The sequence below is a fragment of the Pipistrellus kuhlii genome, unplaced genomic scaffold (genome assembly GCF_014108245.1).
Source record: "Pipistrellus kuhlii isolate mPipKuh1 unplaced genomic scaffold, mPipKuh1.p scaffold_m20_p_1, whole genome shotgun sequence".
Taxonomy (NCBI): Eukaryota; Metazoa; Chordata; class Mammalia; order Chiroptera; family Vespertilionidae; genus Pipistrellus; species Pipistrellus kuhlii.
In genome coordinates this window covers 53,034,226-53,061,494 of record NW_023425404.1, presented here as the reverse complement: position 1 = coordinate 53,061,494, position 27,269 = coordinate 53,034,226, and the positions used below count along the sequence as shown (strand labels likewise).

General features: G+C 52.9%; 3 protein-coding genes across 3 annotated transcripts in view; 2 read left to right on the top strand and 1 right to left on the bottom strand.

The window, feature by feature from the left end:
• The first annotated feature begins 10,110 nt into the window (after positions 1–10,110).
• GCHFR (GTP cyclohydrolase I feedback regulator) lies at positions 10,111–14,916 on the top strand. The gene is made up of 3 exons (XM_036445895.2): positions 10,111–10,262; positions 13,231–13,325; positions 14,498–14,916. The coding sequence occupies exons 1-3, from the start codon at positions 10,227–10,229 to the stop codon at positions 14,619–14,621; spliced, it is 255 nt and encodes an 84-aa protein (XP_036301788.1). The 5' UTR covers positions 10,111–10,226; the 3' UTR covers positions 14,622–14,916.
• Positions 14,917–15,084: 168 nt separating this feature from the next.
• DNAJC17 (DnaJ heat shock protein family (Hsp40) member C17) overlaps positions 15,085–27,269 on the bottom strand; it is a 36,564-nt gene continuing 24,379 nt past the window's right edge. Inside the window, exons 5-11 of the mRNA XM_036445842.2 lie at positions 23,037–23,125; positions 22,699–22,795; positions 21,946–21,989; positions 21,443–21,517; positions 20,908–20,988; positions 20,332–20,442; positions 15,085–15,255 (exon numbers count right to left, since the gene is read on the bottom strand). Coding sequence (XP_036301735.1) covers positions 15,133–15,255; positions 20,332–20,442; positions 20,908–20,988; positions 21,443–21,517; positions 21,946–21,989; positions 22,699–22,795; positions 23,037–23,125 — 620 coding nt within the window. The 3' untranslated portion in view covers positions 15,085–15,132. The remainder of the gene's footprint in view (positions 15,256–20,331; positions 20,443–20,907; positions 20,989–21,442; positions 21,518–21,945; positions 21,990–22,698; positions 22,796–23,036; positions 23,126–27,269) is intronic.
• Positions 16,356–19,400, top strand: CUNH15orf62 (chromosome unknown C15orf62 homolog). Its single transcript, XM_036445863.2, has 2 exons — positions 16,356–17,473; positions 17,511–19,400. The coding sequence occupies exon 2, from the start codon at positions 17,522–17,524 to the stop codon at positions 18,044–18,046; it is 525 nt and encodes a 174-aa protein (XP_036301756.1). The 5' UTR covers positions 16,356–17,473; positions 17,511–17,521; the 3' UTR covers positions 18,047–19,400.

Genomic DNA, 27,269 nt, shown 5'->3' with positions numbered 1-27,269 from the left:
TTTTGGTTGACCTGGATGTTGTCTTTCACATTAAAATCACCACTTTTAAAATATTTGAACCAGTGTTCACGTGCATCTTGAGATGAAGCATGTTCACCAGAAGCTTCTGGAAGTATTCAACAGCACTTTTTTTCAAAATAAAGTAGTGAATCAAAACTTACTGCAAATGCTCTTTTTTTTTTTTTGGCAAGAAATTCAACATTTTTTTTAAATTCAGCATTTTTAAGCATAAAAATATCTAGGATGTTAACACCTTCAGAAAATTTGACATATGAAGTTTTGAAGCTGTCAATACAACAAAATAGCATACATATCAAACCGCATATATATCAACATATGTGTAACTTCATCTACTGAAAAAAAAATCCGCATTAACCATACACCTAGTATTGTAAATAATGCTGCAATGTGCAAAAAAATAATATAAATGGAGCCACTTCAAAATAATATAAATGGAACCTGAGCTGCCATTCCAGAGGCAAATTAACCTTTGGGCTGAATCTAAAGCAGCACTGTAGTCCTAAAGAACTTTTTGCAAAGATAATAAGAAAGCAGGTATTTTGTCTACTGGACTGTTGAACTATGAACTGAAAATCAACAACATTGTTTAGAATTAGCAGTACTGCCGGGACCGGTTTGGCTCAATGGATAGAGCGTCGGCTTGGGGACTGAAGGGTCCCGGGTTCGATTCCGGTCAAGGGCATGTACCTTGGTTGTGGGCACATCCCCAGGAGGGGGTGTGCAAGAGGCAGCTGATTGATGACTCTCTCTCATTGATGTTTCTAACTCTCTATCTCTCTCCCTTCCTCTCTGTATAAAATCAATAAAATATATTTTTTTAAAAATAGAATTAGCAGTACTATTAGCTTATCCTTCTATTCATATACTTTTCCCCCTTCCTTTCTCACAAATACCCCTTGCCTTGGTTTCCTAATCAGAATATTTTATTATTATTATTATTATCATTTTGAAGAAGAGGAAGAGGAGGAGGAAGAGGAAGAGGAAGAGGAAAAGAAGGAGGAGGAGGAGGAGCCGAAGCCCTAGCGGTTCAGTGGATAGAGCATCAGCCATTAGAGTAGGGGTGTCGAACTCAATCAGAGAAGGGGCCAAAATCTAAAATCCAGCCTAAATCGCGGGCCGAATGGTTTACTGAACAGTCATAAACTGTCATTGTGATGGAAACGCAGCGGAGTGCAGTGATGACAGCGTGGTGCGGGCCACATTGCAAGGCATGGCTGGACGGATTTGGCCCGCGGGCCTTGTGTTTGACACATGTGCATTAGAGTGAAGGGTCCCAGGTTCAATTCTGGTCAAGGGTCACATCCCCGGTAGGGGGTGTGCAAGAGGCAGCTGATCGATGATTCTCTCTCATCGATGTTTTTGGCTATCCCTCTCTCTTCCCCTCTGTAAAAAATCAATAAAAATATATATTTTAAAAATGAATGGGAAAACGTCACTGGGTGAGGATTAACAAAACAAACCAAAGAAGGGGAACATTATCTGGTCTGCCTGAATCAATGCTTCCCCAGTAGGGGTTGCTATCTCAGTAAAGGCTGTCGCCTTTTCACTTTGGCCTTTTATTTTCAGGTTGTGCTTTCATATTGAACGTGTGTTTTTAATATCCTGTCCCTATTTTTTCTCACTTTTTTTCTGAACTGAGCTTGTGTTTCTTTTGTAATAAAAAAAAAATTAACTTAATTTTGGAGGGAATAAAAATTCATTTCCTCCGGTATCTTTCTGTATCTTTCTGTATCTCTGTATCTTTCTTTGCTTCTGAGGCTGTTTCCTCCATTACACTTGCTTCCATCATTACTTGCTTTCTGTTCTCTCTTGTGGACAAAAAGGGGCCAAACGCTCAGGGGAAGCCTGCACGATGCCTGACAAAGTCAGGTGCCTTACATGGTGCCTGCATGTTCTGAAATGAAGCTAAAAGCAGTTTATGGAGGCTAGTCATGTCCTAGGCCGGCGCCTTCCCTGACAAGAGCCAATCTTTACCCTAACTGAGCCTATTGTCTTTTTGCATCCATGGTAACATATTGTTGGAATATCAAAGTAATTTCCTTTTTCTGAACCTCTCAAAGCAGACACTGCTCTGCAGAGACCACAAATCCCCTCATGGTTACTGAGTTAATGGCCGGCTGTTCGCTATCCTGCACCCATCTACGTAAAAGAAACATGTGTCTATCATTCTACTTTTTATCCAGCCCCAGCGGTCTCCCCACTCTGCTTCTCCTGCCTCCCTAAGCTATCACCAAAGAATTTCACGTAACCTACATACGTCTCCTCTTTTGATTGTAATGTATAAAACAAGGTGCAAAACTGCCATTCTCCGGAGGATTATCTCAATCCATTGAGATTTTTTGCTTCCTGGCCAATTGTCAACAGTTTGGCTCAAATAAACTCACAAAAATCCTCTGCCGGTTGGAATGTTTCTTACGCTGCCAGCCTCACTGGCTGCTCAGTCCTAGGGCGGGTGTCTGCCTGATCCACCTCCATGCCACCCGCGCCCAGCACAGCTCTACCGCAGAAGCCCTCCATAAAGGCTGAATAGAGGACGGAAGGGAAGAAGGACTGACGAAACCCAGGCCCTGCCACTTTAATGAAAAGCTGTTGTGAAAGGACAATTTCTCCTCTATTTACAGGGGAGAAAGATCTGCCAGATAAACTGACTGTGGCAGGAGGCAAGGCCAGATGGGCAGACCAAGCGAGGGAATTCATTTCCCTCTGGATATTAAAGATGCTATCTGGGCGAGGCTGCCCGGGCAATCAGCAGAGGGTGAGTGGCTCTCAATAAAGCTCCTTATCTGACGCAGCCTCTGCAGACCAGTTTTCCGAGTGTAATGAAGCCCGGGCAGCCTGATGTCTCCTCCCCACCTCCCCCAGCCCAGCCAGGAGAGGAGACAGACAGACCCAGACTCCTGTTCTGCTCTCAGAACGTGACACCTTCATTTGCCTGGCTCATCCAAGAGAGGCGACACGTCCAGTGCCTTGGGACAGCAATTTTCACCCATGCGCCACAAGAATTGTTTTTTAAAATATATTTTTTATTGATTTTTTTTTAACAGAGAGGAAGAGAGAGGGATAGAGAGTTAGAAATATCAATGAGAAAGAATCATTGATCAGCTGCCTCCTGCACACCCCCGACTGGGGATGTGCCCACAACCAGAATCGAACCCGGGACCCTTCAGTCCGCAGGCCGATGCTCTATCCAGCGAGCCATATCGGTTTCGGCAACCACAGGAATTTTTAAAACCTGCAGTACCTGCCCTAGCTGGTTTGGCTCCGGGGACAGAGCGTCTGCCTGAGGACTGAAGGGTCCCAGGTTCAATTCTGGTCAAGGGCACCTGCCCGGGCTGCCGCCTGGAAGAAGGGGGTATGCAGAAGGCAGCCAATTAATGATTCTCTTTCTCTCTTTCTTCCTCTCTGAAATCAATAAAAAAAATACATATCTATTTTTAAAAATATATTTTATTGGTTTTTACATAGAGGAAAGGAGAGAGAGTCGGAAACATTGATGAGAGAAACATTGATCAGCTGCTTCCTGCAGGCCCCTACTGGGGGATATGCCCGCAACCAAGGTACATGCCCTTGGCTGGAATCAAACATGGGACCTTGAGTCCACAGGCCGACGCTCTATCCACTGAGCCAAACCAGCTAGGGGTATATATCTATTTTTTAAAAACTTGCAATATCTGGCTATTTAGTTAGGAGCATTGACCTCTTTCCCCTTAGACTGTCAAATAAAAAATTACAACAACCAACACAACAATAGCTGTCCAGTGTGAATGAAGCAAAATTATACCTTTTTTTTTTTTTTTTCCAGATCGACCAAAAATATAATATGTTATTTGGAGTGCTGCAGAATTTTAGTACTTAGTTTAAGTGTGCCATGAGATGAACAAGGTTGACAGCTGCCGCCTTAGAGGTTAGACTCCGGGGTAAGGCCATCAACCAAAGGCAACAGCAGGAGGGCAGCCAGATCAACCAGGTGTTCTAACTACGTCCTTTTAAAGAGATTTAGGTCGAAACTGGTTTGGCTCAGTGGATAGTGTCAGCCTGCAGACTCAAGGGTCCCAGGTTCGATTCCGGTCAAGGGCATGTACTTTGGTTGCGGGCACATCCCCAGTGGGGGGATGTGCAGGAGGCAGCTGGTATTTTATTTTTTTGTATTTCTAATAAAATACAAAAAAATAAAATAAATAAAGTGATTTAGGTTCGGGAAACTTAAGGCCTTCTGAGGCCCCTCCCTAATGTCACTGAGAGACCAAAGGTAGTTTCCCATTTTTCTCAACTCAGAACAGTAAATATTGCACAAGTCTTCGGACAGATTGGGATTGCCCTGAGACAGCCAGCTCTCCCCGGGGTGCTCTGAGCACCAGGGGAAAACAGTGCCCAAGGTTTGGTTGGTAGTGTCAGCCTTGCAAGCATACCAATCAGTCCCGCACAGGCGGGGCTTTCTCCCGCTCAGCCAAGGAATTCCTGCAAGGCGAGCAGCCAGCCCCAAGCCCAGGGCAGAGAGCTCAGGAGGTTCTGAGGGCCAGTTACACACACACACACACACACACACACACACACACACACACACACACGAGCAGGAGGCCATACTGCACAGTGACCGAGAACTCTCCTTCTAGAGAATAGGGTCTCTCCTTGACCCAACCAGAGCAGAGAGGAGTGGGGAGAGTGAGAAGTGTGTGCTTTAAAGAGAAGGCAGGAATAAAGGACCGGGAGCTTCTGCGCCGGCTCTCAAAGGGATAATGGCAGCAGCATTAGGACTTTTTTTTTTTAATATATTTTATTGATTTTACACAGAGAGGAATTGAGAGGGACAGAGAGTTAGAAACGTCGATGAAAGAGAAACATCGACCAGCTGCCTCTTGCACACCCCCTACTGGGGATGTGCCCGCAACCAAGGTACATGCCCTTGACCAGAATCGAACCCGGAACCTTTCAGTCCGCAGGCCGACGCTCTATCCACTGAGCCAAACCAGTCCCGGCAGCATTAGGACTTTGATGTGGTTCCAAAAAGGAGGGTGTGGGTCCTAATGTTCTGTTGTAAATCACCCTCAGCCATTCGCCATGCTTGCACAAGGAGCTGCACATCGCAAAGCAATGGTTTTGTGCAGAGAACCCTTCCATCGCAGCCGAGTCCCTCCTTACTGCCCCGACCCCAAACCAAAAGCTTTAGATTCCTGGCTGGGAAGCAACATCTACAGGCCCACTAGCATAGAAGTAGAAACACGTGATTTGAAGAAAAACTGCTTAGGACAGAAGAAATCACTCTCTGTCCAGGATCTCATCTACACTAATAAAAGAGAAAGATGCAAATTGATCATACCTCCGCTACTCCCACCAGCCAAACAGAAGTGAGTATGCAAATTAACCTGACGAAGATGGCAGCAGCCACACCTGAGCCACTCTGGGCCTGTGGGAGTTAGAGAAACCGGGTGCCGGAGCCTGAGGCTGGTGCAGTTCGGGAGACAAAAGAAGCTACCTGCCCAGGATCCCAGGCAGCAGCCAGCTGGAGAAGCCTCACATCCACCTGCCCCATGTCCTGGGGGAGTCAGAGAAACCAGGCCCCAGCGCCTGAGGCTGGCTGCAGCCTGGCAGACGGAGAAGCCACCTGCCCCACTTGCAGCTGCAGCCCAGGTGAAGCCATCTGCCCACCATCCCCTGAGGCTACAGCCAGCCTGGGCGCCTATGGCTGACCAGAGGGGGGAAACCCGGATTCCAGGTGCCTGTGGTCAGCTGGAGGAGGGAATCCTGGGTCCCTGGTGCAGGGCTGAGGCAGAGGTGGTTAGGGGCAATCAAGCCAGCAGGGGAGCAGTTAAGGACGATCAGGCTGGCAGGCAGAAGCAGTGAGGGGCAATCAGGTGAGCAGACAGGAGCCAGCAGTTCTGGATTGTGAGAGGGATGTCCCAGATTGGAGAGGGTGCAAAGCCGGGCTGAGGAGCACTCCTTCCCCCACACGAATTTCGTGCCCTGGGCCACTAGTTGGAAAAAATAAAAGTGAAGATTAGGCAACAGGAGCAAGTCCAGGCTTGAGCGCCCTGAGGTCGGGGTGCAGGTGTCCTGGGGGAGGGGAGAGGTCTGAGTCAGCCCTTCCCCCTCACCAGGCAGATCCTGATCTCTCATCCACAGCTGCTAACCGTGTTTGCTCCCTCTCACATCTTCTTTTCATAAATGTTTCTATTGACTTCAGAGAGGAAGGGAAAGAGAGAAACATCAATGATGAAAGAGAATCATTGACAGGCTGCCTCCTGCACATCCCCCACTGGGGATCAAGCAGGCAATCCAGGAATGTGCCCTGAGTGGATTCGAACCTGGGACCCTTCAGTCTGCAGGCCTATGCTCTATCCACTGAGCCAAACTGGCTAGGACCCTCTCATATCTTCTTGAGGTGCTGACCAAGCTTCTGCCACCTCATTTGGTCGGGCCCAGCCCTAACTGCTCCCCTCCCACAGGCACACACTGGCCCCCAGACTGAAGGCAGTTCTCTCCAAAGGCACCTGGGAGGCCGCTTCCAAGCAGTAACTTAAATAACTTTCTTCTTTTAAAAATTTTCAGGCTTCTTTTTTCCCCACTTTCTTAAAAAAAATAAATAAATAAATAATTATATATATATAATTGCTGGGACTATATATATATAACAGTTATATATATATATAACTGGCTGGGACTATAGAGATAAAGATGATATATATATATATATATATATATATATATATATATATATATATATATATATATATATATATATATCATCTTTATCTCTATAGTCCCAGCCAGTTTGACTCAATGGATAGAGCTTTGGCCACTGAAGGGTCCTGGGTTCAATTCCGGTCTAGGGGACGTACCTTGGTTGCAGGATCAATCCCCGGCCCTGGTTGGGCCCAGCCCTGGTTGGGGCACATGCAGGAGGCAACCAATCGATGTGTCTCTCTCACACTGATGCTTCTCTCTCTCCCCCTCCCTCCCAGTCTCTAAAAATCAATGGAAAAATACCCTCAGGTGAGGATTAACATCAACAAAAATTAGACAGATACCGGTAGACGGATAGATTATTGTAGATATCTATAGATATATGGACACTGATCTGTGAACAGCGCTCCAGTTAAAGCACAGTCCCCAGGTTGAGGGGCGTGGCCTGGCCGCTGTCACGCAGGATGAGTGCGGCGGAGGGCAGGGGCGGCTGGCAGGGAGCTAACTGCAGGGGCCGCCCCATGGTTCTGGCAGGGCTGCTCTGGCCCAGCATCGTCTCCTTCCTGCAGGCGAGGAACCCACAGGGGACTCCTCACACGCCAGGCAGAGGAGCCATCCTCCCGCGTTCGGGAGGACACCGCCCAGGTGTTCACCCGCAGGTGCGCTCTCCGGCACAGCCGGGCAGCCGGGGCTGGCAGAGTCCGATCTGGCGGCCACCGTGCTGACGATGGGCCATCTTGTGGCGGATGCAGCCAGAGCCCTCGGACAGCTCCTTGGAAAACCAGTGGCTTCTGGCGTGCTCTCTGTGCCTCCCGAAACACCATGTCTGCTCGCTCAGGCATCGGGTCCTCAGAGGCCGGAGAGGAAGCCTGTGGGGGGATCCCTGAGGGCCTGTTTGTCCCCTTTCGGTCCAGCTGGCCCGGCTCCACACCGGGTGCGGCAGGGGCAATGGGAGGGTTCCGGGTCCGACCGCTCCGCTGGATGGGCTTGCTCAGGGGCCCTTCACTTTCGCCTTCTAAGACGCCTGCATCTTCTCCCCCATCCCTTCCCCTGCTCTCCAGGATAACCCCTACCCTGGTTAACAATGACCATTCTCTTACCTTTCTTCATGATCTGACCATATCTGTCTTTATCTCCAAACAGTATTATTGCTTAGTTTTGCAAGTTTGTGAACTTTACGTAGATAGAATTGTTCTATGTATTTCCAAGGTTTGCTTTTTCACTGAGCATTTTCACTGCCATAGTTTCCATCCTGTGGACTGAGGGCTTATACCATAACTGGCGGCCCCACATTCGGATTTTTGCAGTTTGAACTCTGAGCCGCGTCTGGAGCATGGCCTGGTCCTTGGATTTGAAAACTGCCTGCAGAACGAAGTCTTTCTGTGCTGTTTGGTTTCTGTTGATAAGTAACCCAAAAGCTTTTGTTCTATAAGCAGAACACTGACAAATGCCTAAACGTCAGTTACCCGGTATTCTTGTATCACAGCCCACTCGCTGAACACAGAGTCGGCCGCTGTTGAAAGGCCAAATGCCTCCACCAACTGGGAAATGACTGATGTAAGTTTATGGTCTTGTTTCTCCTTACAACCCATCTCTGATGGTCAGCTGCTAGCAGCTTATAGCTTTAAAAACTCTGCTCTCCTCCTCCCAGCTCAGGGCGTGTCTTTGGTTCATACCTAGGGCTATGTTGTCTGATTTGCAAATCACACAGGAGCAAAATTCTCTTAATTTCTTCTGGAACTTTTGTTAACAGAATCAACCAGAAACACATTCCACTTTTGATGAATATAGACCTGTTTCCAGTTTTTTGCTAGTTGCAAGCAGTGCTGTTACGAATGTCCTTGTGCGTGTATTCCCGTGATGGCGTCAGTGAGTGCTCCTGAGGTTGTTGTGAGAGCGGTGAGGCTGGGTCGTAGGGAATCGCATCTTCAGCTTTGCCAGCTGGCGCCAATTTGTCTTCCAAGGCGCAAGGTAATTGTGATTTGCAGTCCCAACAGCAGTGTTTCCGTTTGTTAGATATCTTTACCAATACTTGATGTTTACTTATTTTCTTGCAAATCATTAAAATAGTATGTCATTGTGGTTTAAAGTGTAGCTTAATTTGCATTTCTAGGATTTCTAATGATATTGAACATCATGCTTTATGTTTATTGGCCATTTCCATTCCCTCTTTTGAAAAGTGCCTATTCTAGTCATTTGCCCAATATTTCTTCTATTGACTTATCTTCTCCTCATTGATTTGTAGTTCTTTATATGTCCTGGGCATTCATCCTTTGACAATTTAACAAAACCTTTGTTAAGCATGAATATGTCTGATTTATCTCTGTAGCTAGGTTATTAACCCTGGGGGATAGTAGAGAGTACAGAAAATAAATTAGACCCATGTAGAATTATAACTTCCTATTTCCCGAACAGTTCTCTTCACATTTAAGAGCGCTTCAGTAAAAGTCAAAGTTTTTCAATCGCTGGCCTGGAAGGTTACAGGCTGTTTTTGTTTTGCTTTCTGTTGTTAATCCTCACTGGAAGGTATTTTTTCTATTGAGGGAGTGAGGAAGGGGGAGAGACATCCACGTGAGAGACACATGGATAGTCTGTCCCTCAATCGAACTGCATCCCAGGTACCTGCCCTTGACAGGGAATCGAACCCACAACCCTTCGGTCAGCAGGGCTGACGCTCTAACCACTGAACAGCACCAGCCAGGTACGGTTTGCTCTGCTTATTTTCAAAGAACCAGTCACAACAAGACAAAGAATGTTGTCAGATTTTGCTACATTTCAGATGAGGGCGTGGGTGCACGGAGGTGAACTCGCTGCCCTCTCCTGATGACTGGTGCGGGCAAGTAGTTTCCTTTGCCCCATGCGTTGCCTTCCGATCTCTGCTTGTGCCAGCCTCTCTAGCTTCGCAGAAATCTCTCTGAACTGAAGGCCAAAACAAATTCTGTTGGTTCAAGTCCCTCCGGGCTTGGCACATGGCCAAGCGCTCAGTTCCTTTGCAGATTTACCTACAGCGCCCAGAAATGCAAGGTCCAACCCCTGTGCTAGGAATTGGGGCGCAGCGCAGCCCAGCTGGTACTCTAGCTGTAGCCACAGCCCCTCTCCGTGCATTTCCTCCGCTGGAGACCCCGGGGAAGTGAGAGGCGCCCCTGGTGCAGCGGCCAGAGCTCGGGAGGCGTCAGCGGGGTCGCCTCTGCTCCCTGCTCTGCCTCACTGACGGAGGGACCAGCAGGACTTTGGAACCTGTCCCTGGGGGCGTTGCAGTGAGAGGGTGCAAGGTCACAGGCGCGCGGGGCGCCTCCGTGCCGCGGGTGCCGGAGCGGCTCCCCACAGCCCCGGGGTGGGGGCGGGCCCTGAATGCCAGGGCGTCACGGGCGCCCGCTCCTGATTGGCTGCCGACGCGGCCATGCGCTCCGGGATTGGCAGAGCCAGAGGCCGGAGTAGCGGACCGGGCGTCTGGTCGCAGTCCGAGGTGCTGCCGGCACCACATCCAAAGCCCACGCTGGGAGCCTGGCCGGGAAGCGCGCACCATGCCCTACGTGCTCATCAGCACCCAGATCCGCATGGTGAGTAGCCGCCTGGCCGTGGGGTGGGGGCTGCGGCCGCACTTTGGCGCCTCCCTCCCGGACACGCCCCCTGGGCCCCGGAGGGAGGCTGGATCCCACTCCGCCCGGATCAGGAACTCGGAACTCGTGGCTCTGGCCGCTCGGCGCCTCCGAGGACGCGGAGGCCAGATGCTTGCGTCCCCGCGACCCAGCGAGCTCGGGCGCTTGCGGCTGCTCCCACCTGCCCACGGGGAACCCTGGCCTCACAGGCGCAACACCCACTGCCCTACAGGGAGCCGCTCCGCTGGGGGTAGCGGGCGGGATGCAGTAACCCGAGGAGAAGAGGTTTGGTGAAGGATGTGCTAAGATGCTAAACAGCTGCTAGCTGCCCCCGTAAGCACTTCCAGGAAGAGTTGCTCCTAAGGCCTTGGGAAAGGAAAAGAAAAACAAACAAAAAGCACACAAAACTTCCTGCTCAAGAAGGGGCGCCCTAGCCAGTTTGGCTCAATGGATCGAGCTTCGGCCTGGGGACTGAAGGGTCCTGGGCTCATTCAGGTCTAGGACACATACCTGGGACGCAGGCTCCTCCCCAGCCCCTTCTGGCCTGGGCGTGTGCAGAAGGCAACCAATCTGCCGTGTTTCCCCGAAAATAGACATCCTCCGAAAATAAGACCTACTTACAGGTTTCCTTCTGAGTGAAATATAAGGCATCCCCCAAAAATAAGGCCCCCCCAGGCTAAACATGAGAGATTTGGTCCACTGATTCTGAAAGAAATGGAGTCACAAGAAATTCACCAGGAAATTCAGAAATTGGATTGTTATGATGATGTTCCAGACGGTGATGACATGATTGTCATTGAATAAATGAATAAATTCTTGATACTGTAGGATTCACAGTTTGTCTGGTTGTGTTGACAACTACCGTACTACCGTACCGTATACAGGTAATAAATTTCCTTTATTTTCATTTAACAATAAATATGTACCGTATTCTTCTTCATGGAAAAATAGGAGATCCCCTGAAAATAAGACCTAGCGCATCTTTGGGAGCAAAGATTAATATAAGACACTGTCTTATTTTCGGGGAAACAGGGTGTTTCTCTCACATTGGTATTTCTGTCTTTCCCTCTCTAAAAATTCATGGAAAAAATATCCTCCGGTGAGGATATTAAAAAAAAAAGAAAAGAAGCCCTAACCGGTGTGGCTCAGTGGACAGAGCATCGCCTGTAGACTGAAAGGTCCCTGGTTCAATTCTTAGTAGCAGGCACATCCCCAATAGGAGGCAACTGATGGATGTTTCTAACACTCTCTCCTTCTCTGTAAAAAATCAATAAAATATATTTTATCTTATTATTTTTTTAATAAAATATATTAAAAAAAAAAAAAAAAAAGAAGGGGAGAATGCTGCGGATGGTGTTAGAAGTGGGAGAAACCATTCTGGAGTCAAAAGTCACCTCTGGATGCAGTTTCCTGTCTAAGAAGGTGCTGGTTGCCCAGGGCCCCCTTTATCTTCAGAATTACATGCCTGGGTCCCCCAGCTGGGCGGCAGGGTGCTCCTCGGCCCCTTCTCACTCCCCAGGGCTGAGGGACCCATCAGAGGGTAAGCAGCTCCCTGGGTGGGAGGGATATGGGCGGCCTTGGCCGTGCCCAGGGCAGTGGTCTGAGAACCAGTCACTGGAGCAGCTGTTAAATGTGGGCTCTCGGCCCCTTCCCAGACCTCTCAAAACACTCTAAGCCTGGGGCATGGGAATTCGGTGCTCAAGTGGTTTTAAAAAAAACAGGTCATTTTTATTGCTACATAATACACAAACCACAGAACTCACCAATTTAAAGTGTACAGTTCAACAGTGGTTTGCTTTTTATTACGTTCAGAGTTGTGCAACCATCATCCTAATCAATTTTCGAACATTCCCATCACTTAGCAGTCACTTCTCATCACTGCCCGCCCCCAGGTCCCAGCCCCAGGTAACCACTAATCTACTGTCTGTCATAATATGTGGTCTTGTATCTGACGTCTTTCACTTACATAAGGTTTTCAAGGTTCATATATATATATATATATATATATATATATATATATATATATTTTATTTTATTTTTTTACAGAGAGGAAGGGAAAGAGATAGAGGGTTAGAAACATCAATGAGAGAGAATCATCGATCAGCTGCCTCCTGCACACCCCCACTGGGGATGTGCCCACAACCAAGGTACATGTCCTTGACCAGAATCGAACCCGGGACCCTTTAGTCCACAGGCCGACACTCTATCCATTGAGCCAAACTGGTTTCAAACGGCAAGGTTCATCTGTATTGCAGTACGCATCAGTGCTCATTACTTTTTTTTTTTTAATGCATTTTATTGATTTTTAAGAGAGGAAGGGAGAGGGATAGAGAGTTAGAAACATCAATCAGCTGCCTCCTGCACACTCCCTACTGGGGATGTGCCTGCAACCAAGGTACATGCCCTTGGCTGGAATCGAATCCACAGGCCGACACTCTATCCACTGAGCCAAACCAGTTAGGGCAGAGCTCATTACTTTTTACTGCAAATACGATTCCATCATATGGACGTGCCACATTGCATTTATCCATTCAGCAGCTGGAAACATTTAGGTTGCTTCCACTTTTGATTATTATGAATAACACTGCCACCGACATTCCGTACAAGATCTTATATGGACAGGCTTTCATTCCTCTGCTCTCCAGCGGATTGGCACACATCAAACACATGGCGGGTGGTGCCTGGCACGCAGGTGCCAGCTCAGACACTGCCCAGCTCCTCCTGGAGGGGCCAGAGAAGCCTCACATTGTTTGGTTGGGTCACTGACTGGCCTCACCCTTTTCCAGAATGTTCTCAGCCCTCAAGGTCCCTCACCAACCCCTCCAAACCTCATCTAAGCTGGCTCACAGCAGCAGGCAGGGAGGAAGGAGCGGCAGACCGCTCGCTCTGCCTGGCAGCCAGCCAAGCGCCCTTATGGCTTACCTTGCAGGAGGTGGGTCCCACCATGGTGGGCGATGAGTACTCCGATCCGGAGCTGATGCACCATTTGGGGGCCTCAAAAAGAGGCGTCCTGGGAAACAACTTGTAAGTAGTGGCATTCTTCCGTATCTTTCCCCGCGGACCCTCCCGTTCCCTTCACACACCACCACGGCCAGCCTCAGAGCCCCCGGCTGCCGCCCGGGCTGTCCTCTCACAGGGTCAGTCCTGTCTGCAGCTCACAGCCCCGGGCTGCTCCGAGGCTTTCCCGCCGCCCTCCCGTCATAACAGCGCTCAAGGACAAAGTCAGTCCCAGGGCAGAGTCCAGCCCCGGAGACAGGATTATGCTCTCCCCGCTGTCTCCAAGCTGGACCGTATCGTGGCAGAGACAGGCACGGGGAAAAGGTTTCTGTCTCGAAGAGCTGGCTGATCAACAACCCTAAGCCCCCAAACAGGGAGCCACAGCCTGGTCCTCCTTCCAGCTCAGCCAGCAGCCTGGCGCTCGGCCACTTCCCTTGGCTTTCTCCACACTAACTGGTTCTGAGCTTGAACCTGAGTGCTGCTCCCTTTTCTGTCCCTCCCCGTGCACGCCCACAGGCTGGAACTCCTCAGAAGGGCCCCCAGAATGAGCCCCATCCAAAGGGGGCAGCTAGGAGAGGCGAGCTGGTGCCCGCCCCTTGGGCCAGGGCTGGAGGGCAGGAGCCAACCCCATGCGTGTGCCATGCAGCACTGATCTGGGGATGCCCAGCTGGAGCTTGCGCCCTTCACCTCTGTGACGGCCCTTTAGAATCAGTTCACCCGGAAAGAAGGGACACGAGCCTCCTCTGTGCTAGGGAGAGGCGCCCAGGGTCAGAACTGTTGGGGGTCAAGCGACAGCCCCAGCACTGTGGGACAGGCTAGGCAGGAGGAGGGGCAGGAGGCTGGTGAGGCCCTGGGAGCAGCCATTCTTCGCAGCAGCCAGGGCACGCGGGGCTGTCCCCCAGCCTATGACACCGGGAAGCGACTTACGCCCTGGAAGTTCTCATTTACAAAATGAAAACACTGATGTGCCTTCCTCGGCTGTGGGGGGGAATAAGTGGGATGAGGCACGGACAGGCTTAGCAGGGGAGGGTCAGGGGATGTGCACCAGCCCGGCACCTGGAAGACACCAGCCGTGTCTGTCCCTGTCATGAGCATCCTGCCCGGCTGTGGTCTTCAGCAGATACTGGCTTTGAAGGGGGAGCTCGCACTGTGCCCCTCACACTGTGCCCCCTCACGCTGCCCTCTCCATCTGTTCGCAGTTACGAGTACTACGTCAATGACCCTCCTCGAATCGTCCTGGACAAGCTGGAACGCAGGGGCTTCCGCGTGCTCAGCATGACAGGCGTGGGCCAGACGCTGGTGTGGTGCCTGCACAAGGAGTGACCTCCCTGTGAGGAGGGACAGGGCACCCTTCTCCGAGTGGTTGCCGATGGGCCCCGATCCCAAGCCCCCCTCGCTCGCGGCCCTGCCTTTTCCCAAATTGTCCTTTTCCCTCGGACCAGCGCCACGGGCAGTGCACGGCCCTCTGAAACCTGCTCCGGGCTGCCCCTCCGCCTCCCCGCTGGGGGGGGTTCTGGAGGAGTCCCCGTTCATGGGCAGCCTGTGTCAGGAGCCCTGGCCCTGAGCCTGGGCGGTGGGGCCTGTGCCGCGAATCTAGGCCAATAAAGGGCTGTGATGACGGGCTGATCTAAGCTGTGTGTGTGCGGGGACTCGGCAGGTGGAGCGCCTCCCTGGGTCTGGCCACTCCCAGGGGGAGCGCCAGCCTGGGCGGGGCCTCTGAGCAGAGCCCAGGACCCAGGCCACACCGGACAGGCCGGCTTCCTACGCCTGTATATGCGACAGCGGGAGGCTTAAACAGTTTATTAGGGAAGGGCTGTGGGTGGCGGGCCGGATGCTACGTGAGCTGCCCCACCTCGTCCTCCTGCTGCATCTGGGCGATCAGCTGCTGCCGCTCGGCTGCTTGGCGCATGCGCATCATGACGAGGCTTTCGTAGTCCCTCTCGGACACCACCGAGCCCTGGGGACAGAGGACGGAGAGGGGGTCAGGGCCCGGGCAGAGCGAGGGGAGAGTCAAGAAGAATGGTGCCAGGAGGAGGAGGACCGGGAGCACCTGCAAGCCCAGTTCATGTTCCTTTGGAGCCAGCGGACCCTGGGCCGCCAGACCAGCTTCTGAACCAGCTACCGCCCCACCCCCTCAGGTCTTTCCCTCTCCAGCCAGCTCTGGTCCAGCTTTCCCAGGGGCTCCCTCCCCTCAGCCCTCTCAGCCCTCTCCTCCAGCTTCTGCTTCTCACAGGCTCCAGTGAAGGAAGTTGTCAGAGGTTAGAAACCCGTTCTGCTCTGCCAGGCAGAGGCTGGACACCGCACCCTCCCCGCTGCCTGTCTTCCCTGCTGACCGGCCCGCTGAGGTCACAGAGAGGAAGCCCTGCCCGAGACACAGCCCCAGTCAACCTCAGCCCGAAACAGAGCCGAGCAGGAAGCTGGCTTGCCTCCTAGAAACACCCGCAGGGTTCTTGGAGGGGAGGGCTGGAGCTCTTTCCCCTACGATCTTGCCAGCAGAGTGCAGTGGGTTACAGACTGCTATGTTTTCACCATCGGAAGAAGAACAAACACCCACTCTGGGCCCAGGCTGCGGGGCGGGCCGCCAGCGCCGCGCCCTGATAGGCCTGCAGTGGGATCAGATCACTTCCTCAGCGTGGAGCGTGAGGCGCGGCTGAGCTGGCACAGAAGCAGGGCCGCGGCTAAGCAGCAGGCAGAGGGGCAGCGCCCTGTCCGTGGTGTGCTGACTGCTGCCCGCTCACGGAGTCAGTCAGTCAGGAGGCAAGTTTGGCATCAGTGACCCAGGGCATCAGAAGGAAGTGGCTGTGGTTAAGATGCCAGACCCTGGCCAACTGGTTTGGATATGGGGGTTTCGGAACAAGGAAGGAAGTGTTATTCAGCCCAGATCCCCCTGGTCCTCCCCCTGCCCCACCCCTCTCTCTCCTGGGCTGTAAGAGCTCTGAGCAGAGTCGCCCTCCCAGCCAGGCCCTCCTCGCTCAGCTTGGTCGGAGCTCTGCTGACATGCCAGGGCCGTCTCCTGTGAGCCAGCCCCTCCAGAGGGCCTCACAGCAGCCGCGGGAAGGACTGTAGCACAGGACCCTGCCCCTCAGCTGCTCTCTCCTGCCCGGAGGCCGTCTGGTAAATGGATGAAGATGAGGAAATGGAGCAGCTTAGATTGGGTGTCAGGCCAAAGGGAGGGCAGTTCTCTCCTCCCCAAGGAAATACTGCTCTGCTGAGAAAACCCCAGTCACCCTGGCATGCCCTGAGCCCAGCCCTGGAAGCAGCCAGCCCTTTATTGGCATGGGGCTGCTCCCTGTTAACACACCCTCTCCCTCCTTCCCCCATACCTGTGGGCTCTGCTAATGAGGGCCTGTCCCCGGGCTGAGTCACCCATTACCAACAGGCCTCCTCTTCCTCCACAATCTGAGTGCTCCCCGCGCCTGCACTCAGCTAACTCACACCTCCCTGGGCGCCTCTGCCCCAGGCACACTGGGGCCTGGGGAGCTCCGCCTGCTGCTTCGGCCCAGGGTGGTGGGGGGACAGTGTGCTGACGGACAAGGCAGGGCTGCCCCAGACGAGTCCCCAGAGGAATCTTTGGCTCCCCAGTGGCCCTGGGGTGTTGGCCACGGCTGCCCCAACTCCTGCACGCGGATGCTGCAATTACCGGAGCACGAAACCCGGCTTCCACCTGACTGAGTCAGCTGAGAACAACAACACACCTCCACGCACGGCACAGCCAGCAGGGCACAGGGCACTCGTCCGCGCCGGAGCCACGGAGCCACGGAGCCACGGCAGGCAGGGCCGGGAGAGGGGGAGCTGGGCCTGAGGAGCTGGCGCAGAGGCCGCTCCTACCACCTGAGAAGACTCACCCCTCACCCCTGGCGCTCCTCACTCCGGCTCCAGTAAGTGCTGCTTCCTCCCCTCGGGGTTTTTCCACTGCCCTATCGAGTAACCGAAGTAACCGAGCAACGGGGCCACTCCTGTGCCTCCGGGAGACTCCCGGAGCCCGCAGCTCGCGGCCTAAGCTAGCCTCTTCCGGGTCATCGTCTCACCCGGTGCGGCCTGAGGTCTGCGCGGGGCAGAAAGCTGGAGGCCTGTGCTGGGAGCCCACGTGCTGCCTCCCATTCGCCACGCACGGCTCTGGCAGAGACAGGTGGCCCCTGGCCACTGCTGACCTGGACCCCTGAGGGGTGCTGGCTGGGAAAGGGTGAGCTGGGACAGAGGCCGCTCCTACCACCTACTGCCCCATGGAGACCTGGCGGAAAGGCTCCTTCCGCAACGCCGCCTTCTTCAAGCGGCTGAGCCTGCGGCCTCGGGCGCTGCGGCGGCAGGGCAGCGTGCTGAGCCAGGCCAGTGCGGCCGGCGGGGACCACGAGGAGTACAGCAACAGAGAGGTCGTCCGGGAGCTCCGAGGGAGGCCGGATGGCCGGCGCCTGCCGCTGTGGGGGGACGAGCAGCCCCGGACCACCCTCCTGGCCCCGCCCAAGCCCCCTCGCCTCTACCGAGAGAGCTCCAGCTGCCCCAACATCCTGGAGCCCTCCCCCGCCTACGCCGCGGCCTACTCGGCCACCCTGCCCTCGGCGCTCTCCCTGGCGGACGCCCTGCACGAGTGCTCCGAGGAGGACCTGGCGGACACGCCCCCCTGCCAGCAGACGCCTGCTCCGGACCCCACTGACCCCTTCTTCTCCTTCAAAGTGGACCTGGGGGTCTCTCTGCTCGAGGAGGTTCTGCAGATGCTGAGGGAGCAGTTTCCCAGGGAGCCCGGCTTCTGACGGGGGTGAGGTGTGCAGAGTGTGTAACTGGAGGAGAGGAAAGCCTGGGACCCAGGAAAGGAAGGTAGAGTTGTGGGTTGAGAAAAAGGTGCGGCTGGGAATCCAGGACTCTGCCTGCCCTCCGGGTCCTCAACAGTCCCCCGGCCCCCGGAGTGGAGGGACGGGAGTGGAGGCAAGCTGGAAATGTGAAGGGGCACTTGCTGTCAGGAGCCCTGAAGGCAGCAGCGAGGCTGGGAAAGAGGCCACACGGCAACTCCAGGGGCTGGGCAGAGGCGGCAGAGGGGTGGGTGGCACAAGGGGCGGGTCAGAGAGTGGAGGACACACAGACTGGACAGTCTACCCTCTGAAGCTACTCTCCACAGCGAGAGGTTACAGGTCAGGTCAAGGCAAAAGTGGTCCGAATCAGACCCAAGGGCAAAGTGGGAAGACCCGAGGGGAGAGGATGAGACAGGCTTGACTCTGCCCAGTGTATTAATAGTAGCCACTAGCTACATGTGGCTGCTAACATTTAAATAATTGAAACTAAGTAAAATTAAAAATTTAGTCCCTCAGCTGCACTAGCTGCATTTCAAATGCTCAATCGCCACATGACCAGCGGCTACCACACTGCACAGTGCAGGGCGAACTTCATTAGCATCACTGGGGAAGGTCCTCTGGGTCGTTAACAGGACCGCAGAGCCTGACTGCGGCCTTGAGGAGCAGTGCATGGGGGAGGGGAGCACAGGGCCTGCACAGGAAGGGCGGGGCTGGCAGAGGAGGAAGAGGGAGGCATGGAGACACACACATCATTAGCAGGAGAGGGGGCATGAGAGACTCCAGCTGCCAACACAGCTGCCTGCAGCAGTCCCTGGGGCCCGAGGAACAGATCCAGGGGCTGCCAGCTGAAGGCACAGACAGCGTGAGAAGGGCTGCGTGGGAACTGTTGCTGATGGAGCCCTTGGGAAATGCAGCAACAACAGTGGCAGATTTTGCTTCATCCTTCCCCCAACGAGAACACAGGAGGGCCAGACCAGGGATGGACACGGAACTCATGGCCGCTATCATGAAGAGGCACGGCTAGTCTCCATCCTCCTCCAGGATGGGGAGCTCTGCCTGGACCCTCACCGATGGGCCTGCCGCCCGGGGCTAAGGCCGCTGGTAAGGCCGATGCTGTGCTATTGCCCCCACTGCGGCGTGGCCAGAGACTTGAAACTAGAGCTCAGGAAGGCTGGGCCACGGGTTCTGAGCTCCAGGTGTGGAGAGAGAAGGCGGCTTCGGCACACACTGCTTCCACCCAAACCTGTGGCCCGTCTCCCCTCCTCCTGTGGGTGTGCCCAGAGGCCGCTCCCCGGAGGCAGTAAATAAAGTTCTCTATGGCAGCCTGTGCAGTGTCATCTGGGGCTGTGAGATGCTGGGACTTAACGGGGAGGGAAGGAGCTCCCAGCAGAAGGGTCTTCAGTTGGACAGTTCCTTGTCCTCCTCCGTCCACGGTCTGGGACACCTCCCAGAGCTTCGGTTCTCACGGCCAAGGGGGGCCAAGTAGGAAGGCAGGGGTGGGGTGACAGCCAAAGGCCTTGCTGACCCACCGAGGGGCATGCTCCCCTCAGAGGGACTATGACATCAGTCTGAGGCTCCCACAGACCACAGGCCATTGCAGAGAGGGAAGAGCTCTTGGCCTAAAAGCTCTCCGTCCCACCAAAGCAAGGGCAGGGGTGTGTGTGTGTGGGGGGGAGGTGTGCACACGTGTGTGTGTGTGTGTGTGCGCGCGCGCGCGCCTCCATGGAGCTGTGAGGACCAGCAGCCAGTGTGGGGAACACACCAGCTGAAGCCTGCCTCCTCATGAGTCGGCCAGGCAGCGAGCGCCCAGTGTGGACAGGGACGCTAGTGTTATTTCTGAGGAGCAGACAGCACCTTACAGCAGGTCCTGCCTGGGGCAGCTGCGGACACACCGGGAGAATGAGTGGGGACACAAGTGGAAGCAGCTGCCCTCGTCCTCTCCCCCTTCCTTACAGCGCCGGGCTGTCTAAGAGCCAAATGCTTCACATCAAAACCAGGCAGCCTGCGGGCCAGGGAAACCCCTCTGGGGGAGGATGGTTTCAGCAGGAGCCAGGATGTGGAGGGAAAACGAGGTCTAAGAATCTGTGTAGGGGGGGTCGCTGCCACCCAGAAAGGAAAGGGGTCAGCAGGAAACCAGCCCCAGCTCTGGCTGGCGGGCCTGCCAATCACTCCGTCAGGAGGAGCTGCATTTGCGAGCGAAGAGCCCTGAGAAGAGCCCAGACAGGAACAGGTTCCCAAACCCTCCTCACCGGTGCCAGTCCTGGGTGGCTGGGGCCGTCCCTGCCCTGGGGCCGTCCCTCCAACCAGGAAATCTTCAGAGGATTATCCACCAGGCCCACTTCATTCTGGACAGCCAGCTCCTGCCAGACACAGCTTCCAGTTAGCCCTAACACTCCGAAAGTCAGCTATGGAGTGGCTCTCTCTAGTCTACCCCCACAGAAAGTACCAGAACCAGCAAACTCATCCTCCAGCAAAACTGAGCAACCTTCCCAGATGGTGTGCCGAGTGGAGTAGCTGGAGAAGGGGGAAGGCCGCCAGCTCCCCGGCAGAGTGGAGGGTGGAGCCAGCAGCAGGCAATGCTGTTGGTCCACGCTCTCCTTCATCCCAGAGCATCCTCCCGCCCATCCCTTCCCTGCTATGCCTGTCCTCCTCCGGGATTCCGGAGGCAGGAGTCAAGCACCTGGTGGGCGTGGGGCTGAGAGGGCTTGGCTCTGAGCTGCCCCAGAGATTTCCTGGGAATGTGGACACCTAACCACAGGGTACCCCCAGAACTGAGTCCCTCCCTGGAACGGCAGTGGCTCCCCAAAGCCTCAGGCAGCACTCACCGCAGCCTTGATGGTCGCAAACTCCACCACAGCGGTGCCCGCCTTCTTACTGGAAAGCACAAGGTTGAGCACCTCTCCGTACTGCGGGGACAAGGAAGGCCGTCAGCCCGGCGGCCGGAGGCCCAGGGCGTCCCGCTGGGACCGCTTCTTGTTCCCAGGGTCCCAGAGAGAGGAAGGAAAGGATTTCCCCCGGAATACAGGGGAGAAAGGAGAGTCGGACAAAGGGCTGGGACTTGGACTGGCAGAGTGGCAAAGCTGCCTCAATGACTGGAGATGGTGAAGGAGGCAAGGCTTTTGTGCCAGATGCCCACCTCCTCTCTCCCACACACTCAGCCAAGCCCTCTGCTTCTAAGGGTGACGGGCAGGGAAGGTGAGCCAGGCTGGAGGGGAGAGGAGGGCCGTGACCTGGAAGAAGCTAAGCTGGCTGAGGTCTGTGACAGAGAAAGAGGCAGGGAGGGCGGTGAGGGAGGTTTAGGCTGAGATCCTGGGGTGTGGACTGAGATGATGGGGAAAGGGGGAAGTCAGCAGGGCAGACCTTTTGAAAAAGCCGCAGGAGGACATCTCTGGAGTAGCCGCCTTTTGACCCGTCCTCTCTGCACTTCCATTTTAGCTGGAAAGACAGCAGCGGGCATCACCAGTGAATACCAGCTTTCGCCTGAACGACGCCAGACCCCACACCTGAGCTTTACAGTCTGAATAGACATCCGCCACTAGCAATCTAGGGAGAACCCTCCAAAATGTGTCCGCCTTGAAAACGGACGAGCAGGGTGGCTGCCCACTGCAGCCATTCCCCGGCCTGTGGGATGCTCTCTTCGAGGGCCTCCGGGGAGAGTGCCTGCAGCGGTCAGGGCTAGGAGCAGCCTCCATGGCGAGCTCTCCGGGGCTGACCTCCCCGGGCAGGGGAAGGTGGAAGCTGTGGAGAGGTGCCGGCTCCCCGAGATCCAGTGTCCCCACCAGAAGCCCTTGAGCCACAGAAAGTATCTGTTCTCGCTGAGAGAAGGTAGTGTGAGGTGACCCACGGATCCGCACAGGGCTCACCTTTAGCTTGGGAGTTCCTCTGCCTTCAGGGTTTTCTGCCTTTCCTGGAAAATTTGGGAAATTAGAAAGTAGAGTATGAGGAGAGAGACGTTCTCTCGAAGGAGATGCAGCCCGGGTCCAGAGGACCTAGGAAAGGTCACTCTGACCACGGGCAACAGCTGCCCCTGCCCAGGAGCCCCTGAAGCTGCCACCCCAGGGGGTGCCGGCCGCCTGCGGGAGGGTACGGTGAGCCCGTGGCCAGCGCAGGGCTGTGAACACCTTCTGGGGGCAGGACGCCGAGGTACAACCGCGCAGTTCTACTAAAACTAGAGCTTTTGCCGAAACCGGTTTGGCTCAGTGGATAGAGCGTCAGCCTTCGGACTGAAAGGTCCCAGGTTCGATTCTGGTCAAGGGCATGTACCTTGGTTGTGGGCATATCCCCAGTGGGAGGTGTACAGGAGGCAGCTGATCGATGTTTCTCTCTCATCGATGTTTCTAACTCTCTATCCCTCTCCGTAAAAAAAATCAATAAAATACATTTTAAAAAATATAAAACTAGAGCTTTTCTCCTGGTTACCTGCTCCAAAATAGAGCCAGCCCTACGTGGGACTAAGGTATATGAGGCTGAGAGACCGAGGGCAGAGGGAAAGCAAACAGGCCCGGAGAACTGGTAGGAAGAAGGACGGTGGCATGTGTCCACGGGGATGCCCCTGGGATTGCAGCAGGTAGATGTCTCCCCAGAGCGGGAGGCAGGTGAGGGTGATGGACTCCCACCTCTCAACCTCTGCTCCCGCTCCTGGCGTATCTGCTCCTGCATCAGCCGCTGCTGCTTTTCCAGCTGCCGGGAACCCTCTTCTCGCAGGCGTTCGATCTGCAGGGCAGGGGGGTGAGGTGACAATTCTGTGCAGATCCCATTCCAGATGGGCTCCTGCCCGAAAGGCCCCTGGGAGGTTCCACCTGTAAGCTAGGGCTCAGCAACCTGCAGGTGGGACAGATGGCCCAGATCCCACATAGGAGGTGGGGAGGGCATGACCTCCCAGCCACCACACCAGCTAAGTCCACCTCCCCCCAACTCCTGCAGATGGCCTGAGGCCCTCATGCCAGTCACTCACCTCCTGCTCTAGTGTCCTGGTGCTCCGTCTCTCCTCCTCCTCCTCGCCTTGGGCCTGGGCCTGCGCCTGCTGCTCCCGGGCCTCCAGGTCTAGACACAAGGGTTGAATGACCCAACGGCTGGTCTAAGCAGTTTCTACACGGCCTCAGCTCCCCAGCTCTGGCTGCTTCCCCAGCCTCACACAGGATGAAACTGTACAGTGACTGCCCTCACCCTCCATGCCCCTGTGCTCCCAAGTTTATTTCCATCAAGAAAAAGTCACTGGAGGAGAGAATAGATCAACCAAAGGACTTGTATACATGCATATAAGTACAACCAATGGACACAAAACTCTGGGGAGGGAGGGGATGTGTGGGAGGGAGAAAGGAGGGCACAAAAAAAATTAATAAAATATGTAAAAAAAAAAAAAAAGAAAAAAGAAAAAGTCACAGCACAGAAGCACAGGCTCCAGATGAGTGGCCGGGGTCTGGGAGAGTGAAATCAGCTCATACTGACGAGCTGGCTGTCTGATCAGTGAACAGGGCGTGGGTAGGTGCTTATGTTAGCCAGCCAGGGCCAAGTGTCAGGGATGCCAGTGGGAGGAGCTGCTGGCCCCCGTTCCTGCGGTTTGGCACCACAGCCTGACTGTGATCTTGCCTTGGCTTTGATGCATTTCTCATCAGAGTTCAGGTTGTCACTGTTGCCTTCACTTCCTCCTCAACTCACATTTACCAAGCCTCACTGCGACCTGGCCGCGCAGCGCCCACAGGGGCGGCAGGCTCCGAGTGCGGCCCTCACCCAGGTCAGAGCCCTGGCCGCCTTCCAGGGGGAACCTGTGTGTGGCCGTTCCAGGCGAGCTGCGGACAAGCCCTTCGCCCGGCTCGGGACTCAGCTTTCTTTTCTGTGCACTTTACTTGCCTTCGGTCTCCAGAACTTTTGTTTGTTTTTAATAAAGAGTTGGATGTCCTGGGCTGGCATATGAACATATTAAATATACGGGTATCAAATAGTCAAGAAGATGGAGGGAAAATCGAGTGAAGAATGTATGGACCAATCTTACAGGGGTGATGAAATTGACTTACAGTCATAATTACACCACTTGGTAAATTTACTAAAAATCATTGAATTGTATACTTGAAATGGGTGGATATTATAATATGAAAAATATACCTTAATAAAGCCGTTTTTAAAAAAATGCCTGGACCTCTTTGGATCCTTCTGAGGGGACTTCGCAGAGTGAAAGCTCTGTGCAGAAAGGAGGCTGGGACGAGTAAAAGGGCCCGGATGGCATGGTGAACAAGAACGGATCTACATGGACTGCAGGTTAAAAGCATAGCTCCAGCGAGTTCCCATCTTTGTGCTGCCTTAGCTTCTTTGTCTATAAAAAATGGGTTTAATACCCTGTTTCCCCAAAAATAAGACAGTGTCTTATATTAATTTTTGCTCCCAAAGATGCGCTAGGTCTTATTTTCAGGGGATGTCTTATTTTTCCATGAAGAAGAATACGGTACACATTTATTGTTAAATAAAAATAAAGGAAATTTATTACCTGTATATGGTATGGTAGTATGGTAGTTGTCAACACAAACCAGACAAACTATGAATCCTACAGTATCAAGAATTTACTCCTTTATTCAATGACAATAATGTCATCATCTTCTGGAACATCATCATAACAATCCAATTCCTGAATTTCTTGGTGAATTTCTTGTGACTCCATTTCTTTCAGAATCAATGGACCAAATCTCTCATGTTTAGCAATAGCACTGTCTTTAAATGAGTACTTCTTGTCAAGGTAACCTGCTCGCAGTGCATTTGCAATGGAACTGTCAGTGATTTTCTCCCATGAATTCTTCACCCAAGTCACAACTTCTTGCAGTTTAGGTTCAACAAAGTTTCCATGCTGATTTCTCTCCATTCTATTTTCAATGTAGTCATTAATTTCCATGCGCAAATTGTCTTTGAATGGCTTGTTTATTGCAATATCAAGAGTGTGAAGATAGGTTGTCATTCCTGCGGGGATCATTATCTGATCTATTTTTCTTTCGTGAAGAAATGTCTTCATGTCTTTAGCGCGGTGAGTGCTGGCTGCATCCCAGACTAGCAGACCTCTTTCGCTCCCTCGCATAACAAGCGGCAGCATTAAATCGACCCACTTCCTTATAACTGCTTGTGTGGCCCAGGCTTTTTCAGTTTCAAGAATAAAAACGCCCAAAACACATTCAATCTTTTCCTTCTTGCCCTTAGAAATGATTAAAGGTGGGATTTTAGTGCCATCCAGACGAATTGCCAAAATACAGGAAACACGTGCACTTTCGTAAGCAGTGGAGGGAATGTACACTAAGGAGGCACCCCGCTGTTCAATTGTTGTTTGAGATGATTGGCCCATAAACACTGCAGTTTCATCCATAGCAATCATGTTGGAAAGACTGTATTTAGAGAAGTCAGCATCATCAATAAAGGACTTGAATGCAAGTGCTCGCTTAATAACTTGAGTATCTTCCAACCTAAACAATGTTGTAGATCTTCTTAAAGACAGTTCACTTCGCTGAAGGAAATTATCCAGCCAGTGTTGTGATGCTTTGAAGTCTTCAGGGGCTATGTCAAACTGTGGTGCCATTGCAAGGGCAAATTCTTGAATCTGAGCCCTATTCACAACCAAAGCCTTTGCTCTCCTGTCAACAACCCATTCACAGATCAGGTCTTCCAGCTCAGAAAATAATGGTTGCCGACCTGATCCACACTTGCACTTTTTAGCATTTCCCTTGTCCACTTGTTCAATGAGGTTACCATACTCTGCTCGCCATTTTCGGACCAATCGGATACTCAACATCTTCTCTTTGCAGAAAGCAGTAAGATTTTGGCCCCAAGAGTCTTCCACGATTCCTTTCTTATACTCCACGGAGTAGCTTTTTCTTTTTGCGCTCATTTCTAGGGGTAAAAAAAAGGAATTGGGGTACCAAGGTAGGGGGAGGGGGATCACTTAAAATGACACAGGGGGATCAGAGAAGGAAATCAAAATGGCACAGGAGAATCAGAGGGGGGATTACCATTTTAGTAACCCCTTTTGATCCTCCTGTGTCATTTTGATTGCCCCCTCTGATCCTCCTGTGTCATTTTAAGTGATCCCCCTCCCCCCACCCCTGTGCCACTGAACATCTTCACCAGACATCCCCCCTACCCCTTTATCAGACATTTACTCCCTGGGGCCTGCCTGGGGACTGTCACTGGGCTTGCTGGGTCCTGGATCTGTGCTGGAGCAGGGTCTGCCACTGACTAAGAACCTTTAGTCATCATGAGGACGGCCGCGAGCATCAGGTACTGTGTTTCCCCGAAAATAAGACATCCTCTGAAAATAAGACCTACTTACAGGTTTCCTTCTGAGTGAAATATAAGGCATCCCCCGAAAATAAGGCTCCCCTAGGCTAAACATGAGAGATTTGGTCCACTGATTCTGAAAGAAATGGAGTCACAAGAAATTCACCAAGAAATTCAGGAATTGGATTGTTATGATGATGTTCCAGAAGATGATGACATGATTGTCACTGAATAAAGGAGTAAATTCTTGATACTGTAGGATTCATAGTTTGTCTGGTTTGTGTTGACAACTACCGTACTATCCTACCGTATATAGGTAATACATTTCCTTTATTTTCATTTAACAATAAATGTGTACCATATTCTTCTTCATGGAAAAATAAGACATCCCCTGAAAATATGACCTAGCGCATCTTTGGGAGCAAAAATTAACATAAGACACTGTCTTGCTTTCGGGAAACAGGATATTGTCTCCAGAGACAGACCAGCACTCACCACCTTCGGCGTGTCCTGTCCGCTCTAATCCTCCTGTTCTTCTACACGCATCTCCTCTCCCGCCCGGTGCTCACCGCTCACTCCCACCCTCCGCTCCGCCTCCACACAGCAGTGACGTCAGGACTCCACATAACGTCACTGGTTGCTAGACGCCAGTCGGGGCGGCCCTAGCAACCAGTTTACCAGTCAGGTAAATTAATTTTCATTCTGAGACAGAGCCTGGGGGGGCCTTATTTTCAAGGGGATGCCTTATATTTCACTCAGAAGGAAATCTGTAAGTAGGTCTTATTTTCGGAGGATGTTTTATTTTTGGGGAAACACGGTAATATCCACCTCCTTTGAGCACGGTGACAATTAAGAGACAGTAAGACATTTGCCACAGTGCCTGGCTAATAGTGAGTCTAGTCATTGCTGTTATTCTGGGTGTCCTTTAGGGTCCACC

What these genes read in the sequence shown, in the direction of transcription:
- GCHFR (XM_036445895.2), top strand. Translation starts at nt 10,227, where the DNA reads ATGCCCTACGTGCTCATCAGCACCCAGATCCGCATG. An exon ending in TCAGCACCCAGATCCGCATG is followed by an intron (nt 10,263 to 13,230) that starts GTGAGTAGCCGC and finishes CTTACCTTGCAG; the next exon opens with GAGGTGGGTCCCACCATGGT. An exon ending in GGCGTCCTGGGAAACAACTT is followed by an intron (nt 13,326 to 14,497) that starts GTAAGTAGTGGC and finishes ATCTGTTCGCAG; the next exon opens with TTACGAGTACTACGTCAATG.
- CUNH15orf62 (XM_036445863.2), top strand. Translation starts at nt 17,522, where the DNA reads ATGGAGACCTGGCGGAAAGGCTCCTTCCGCAACGCCGCCTTCTTCAAG.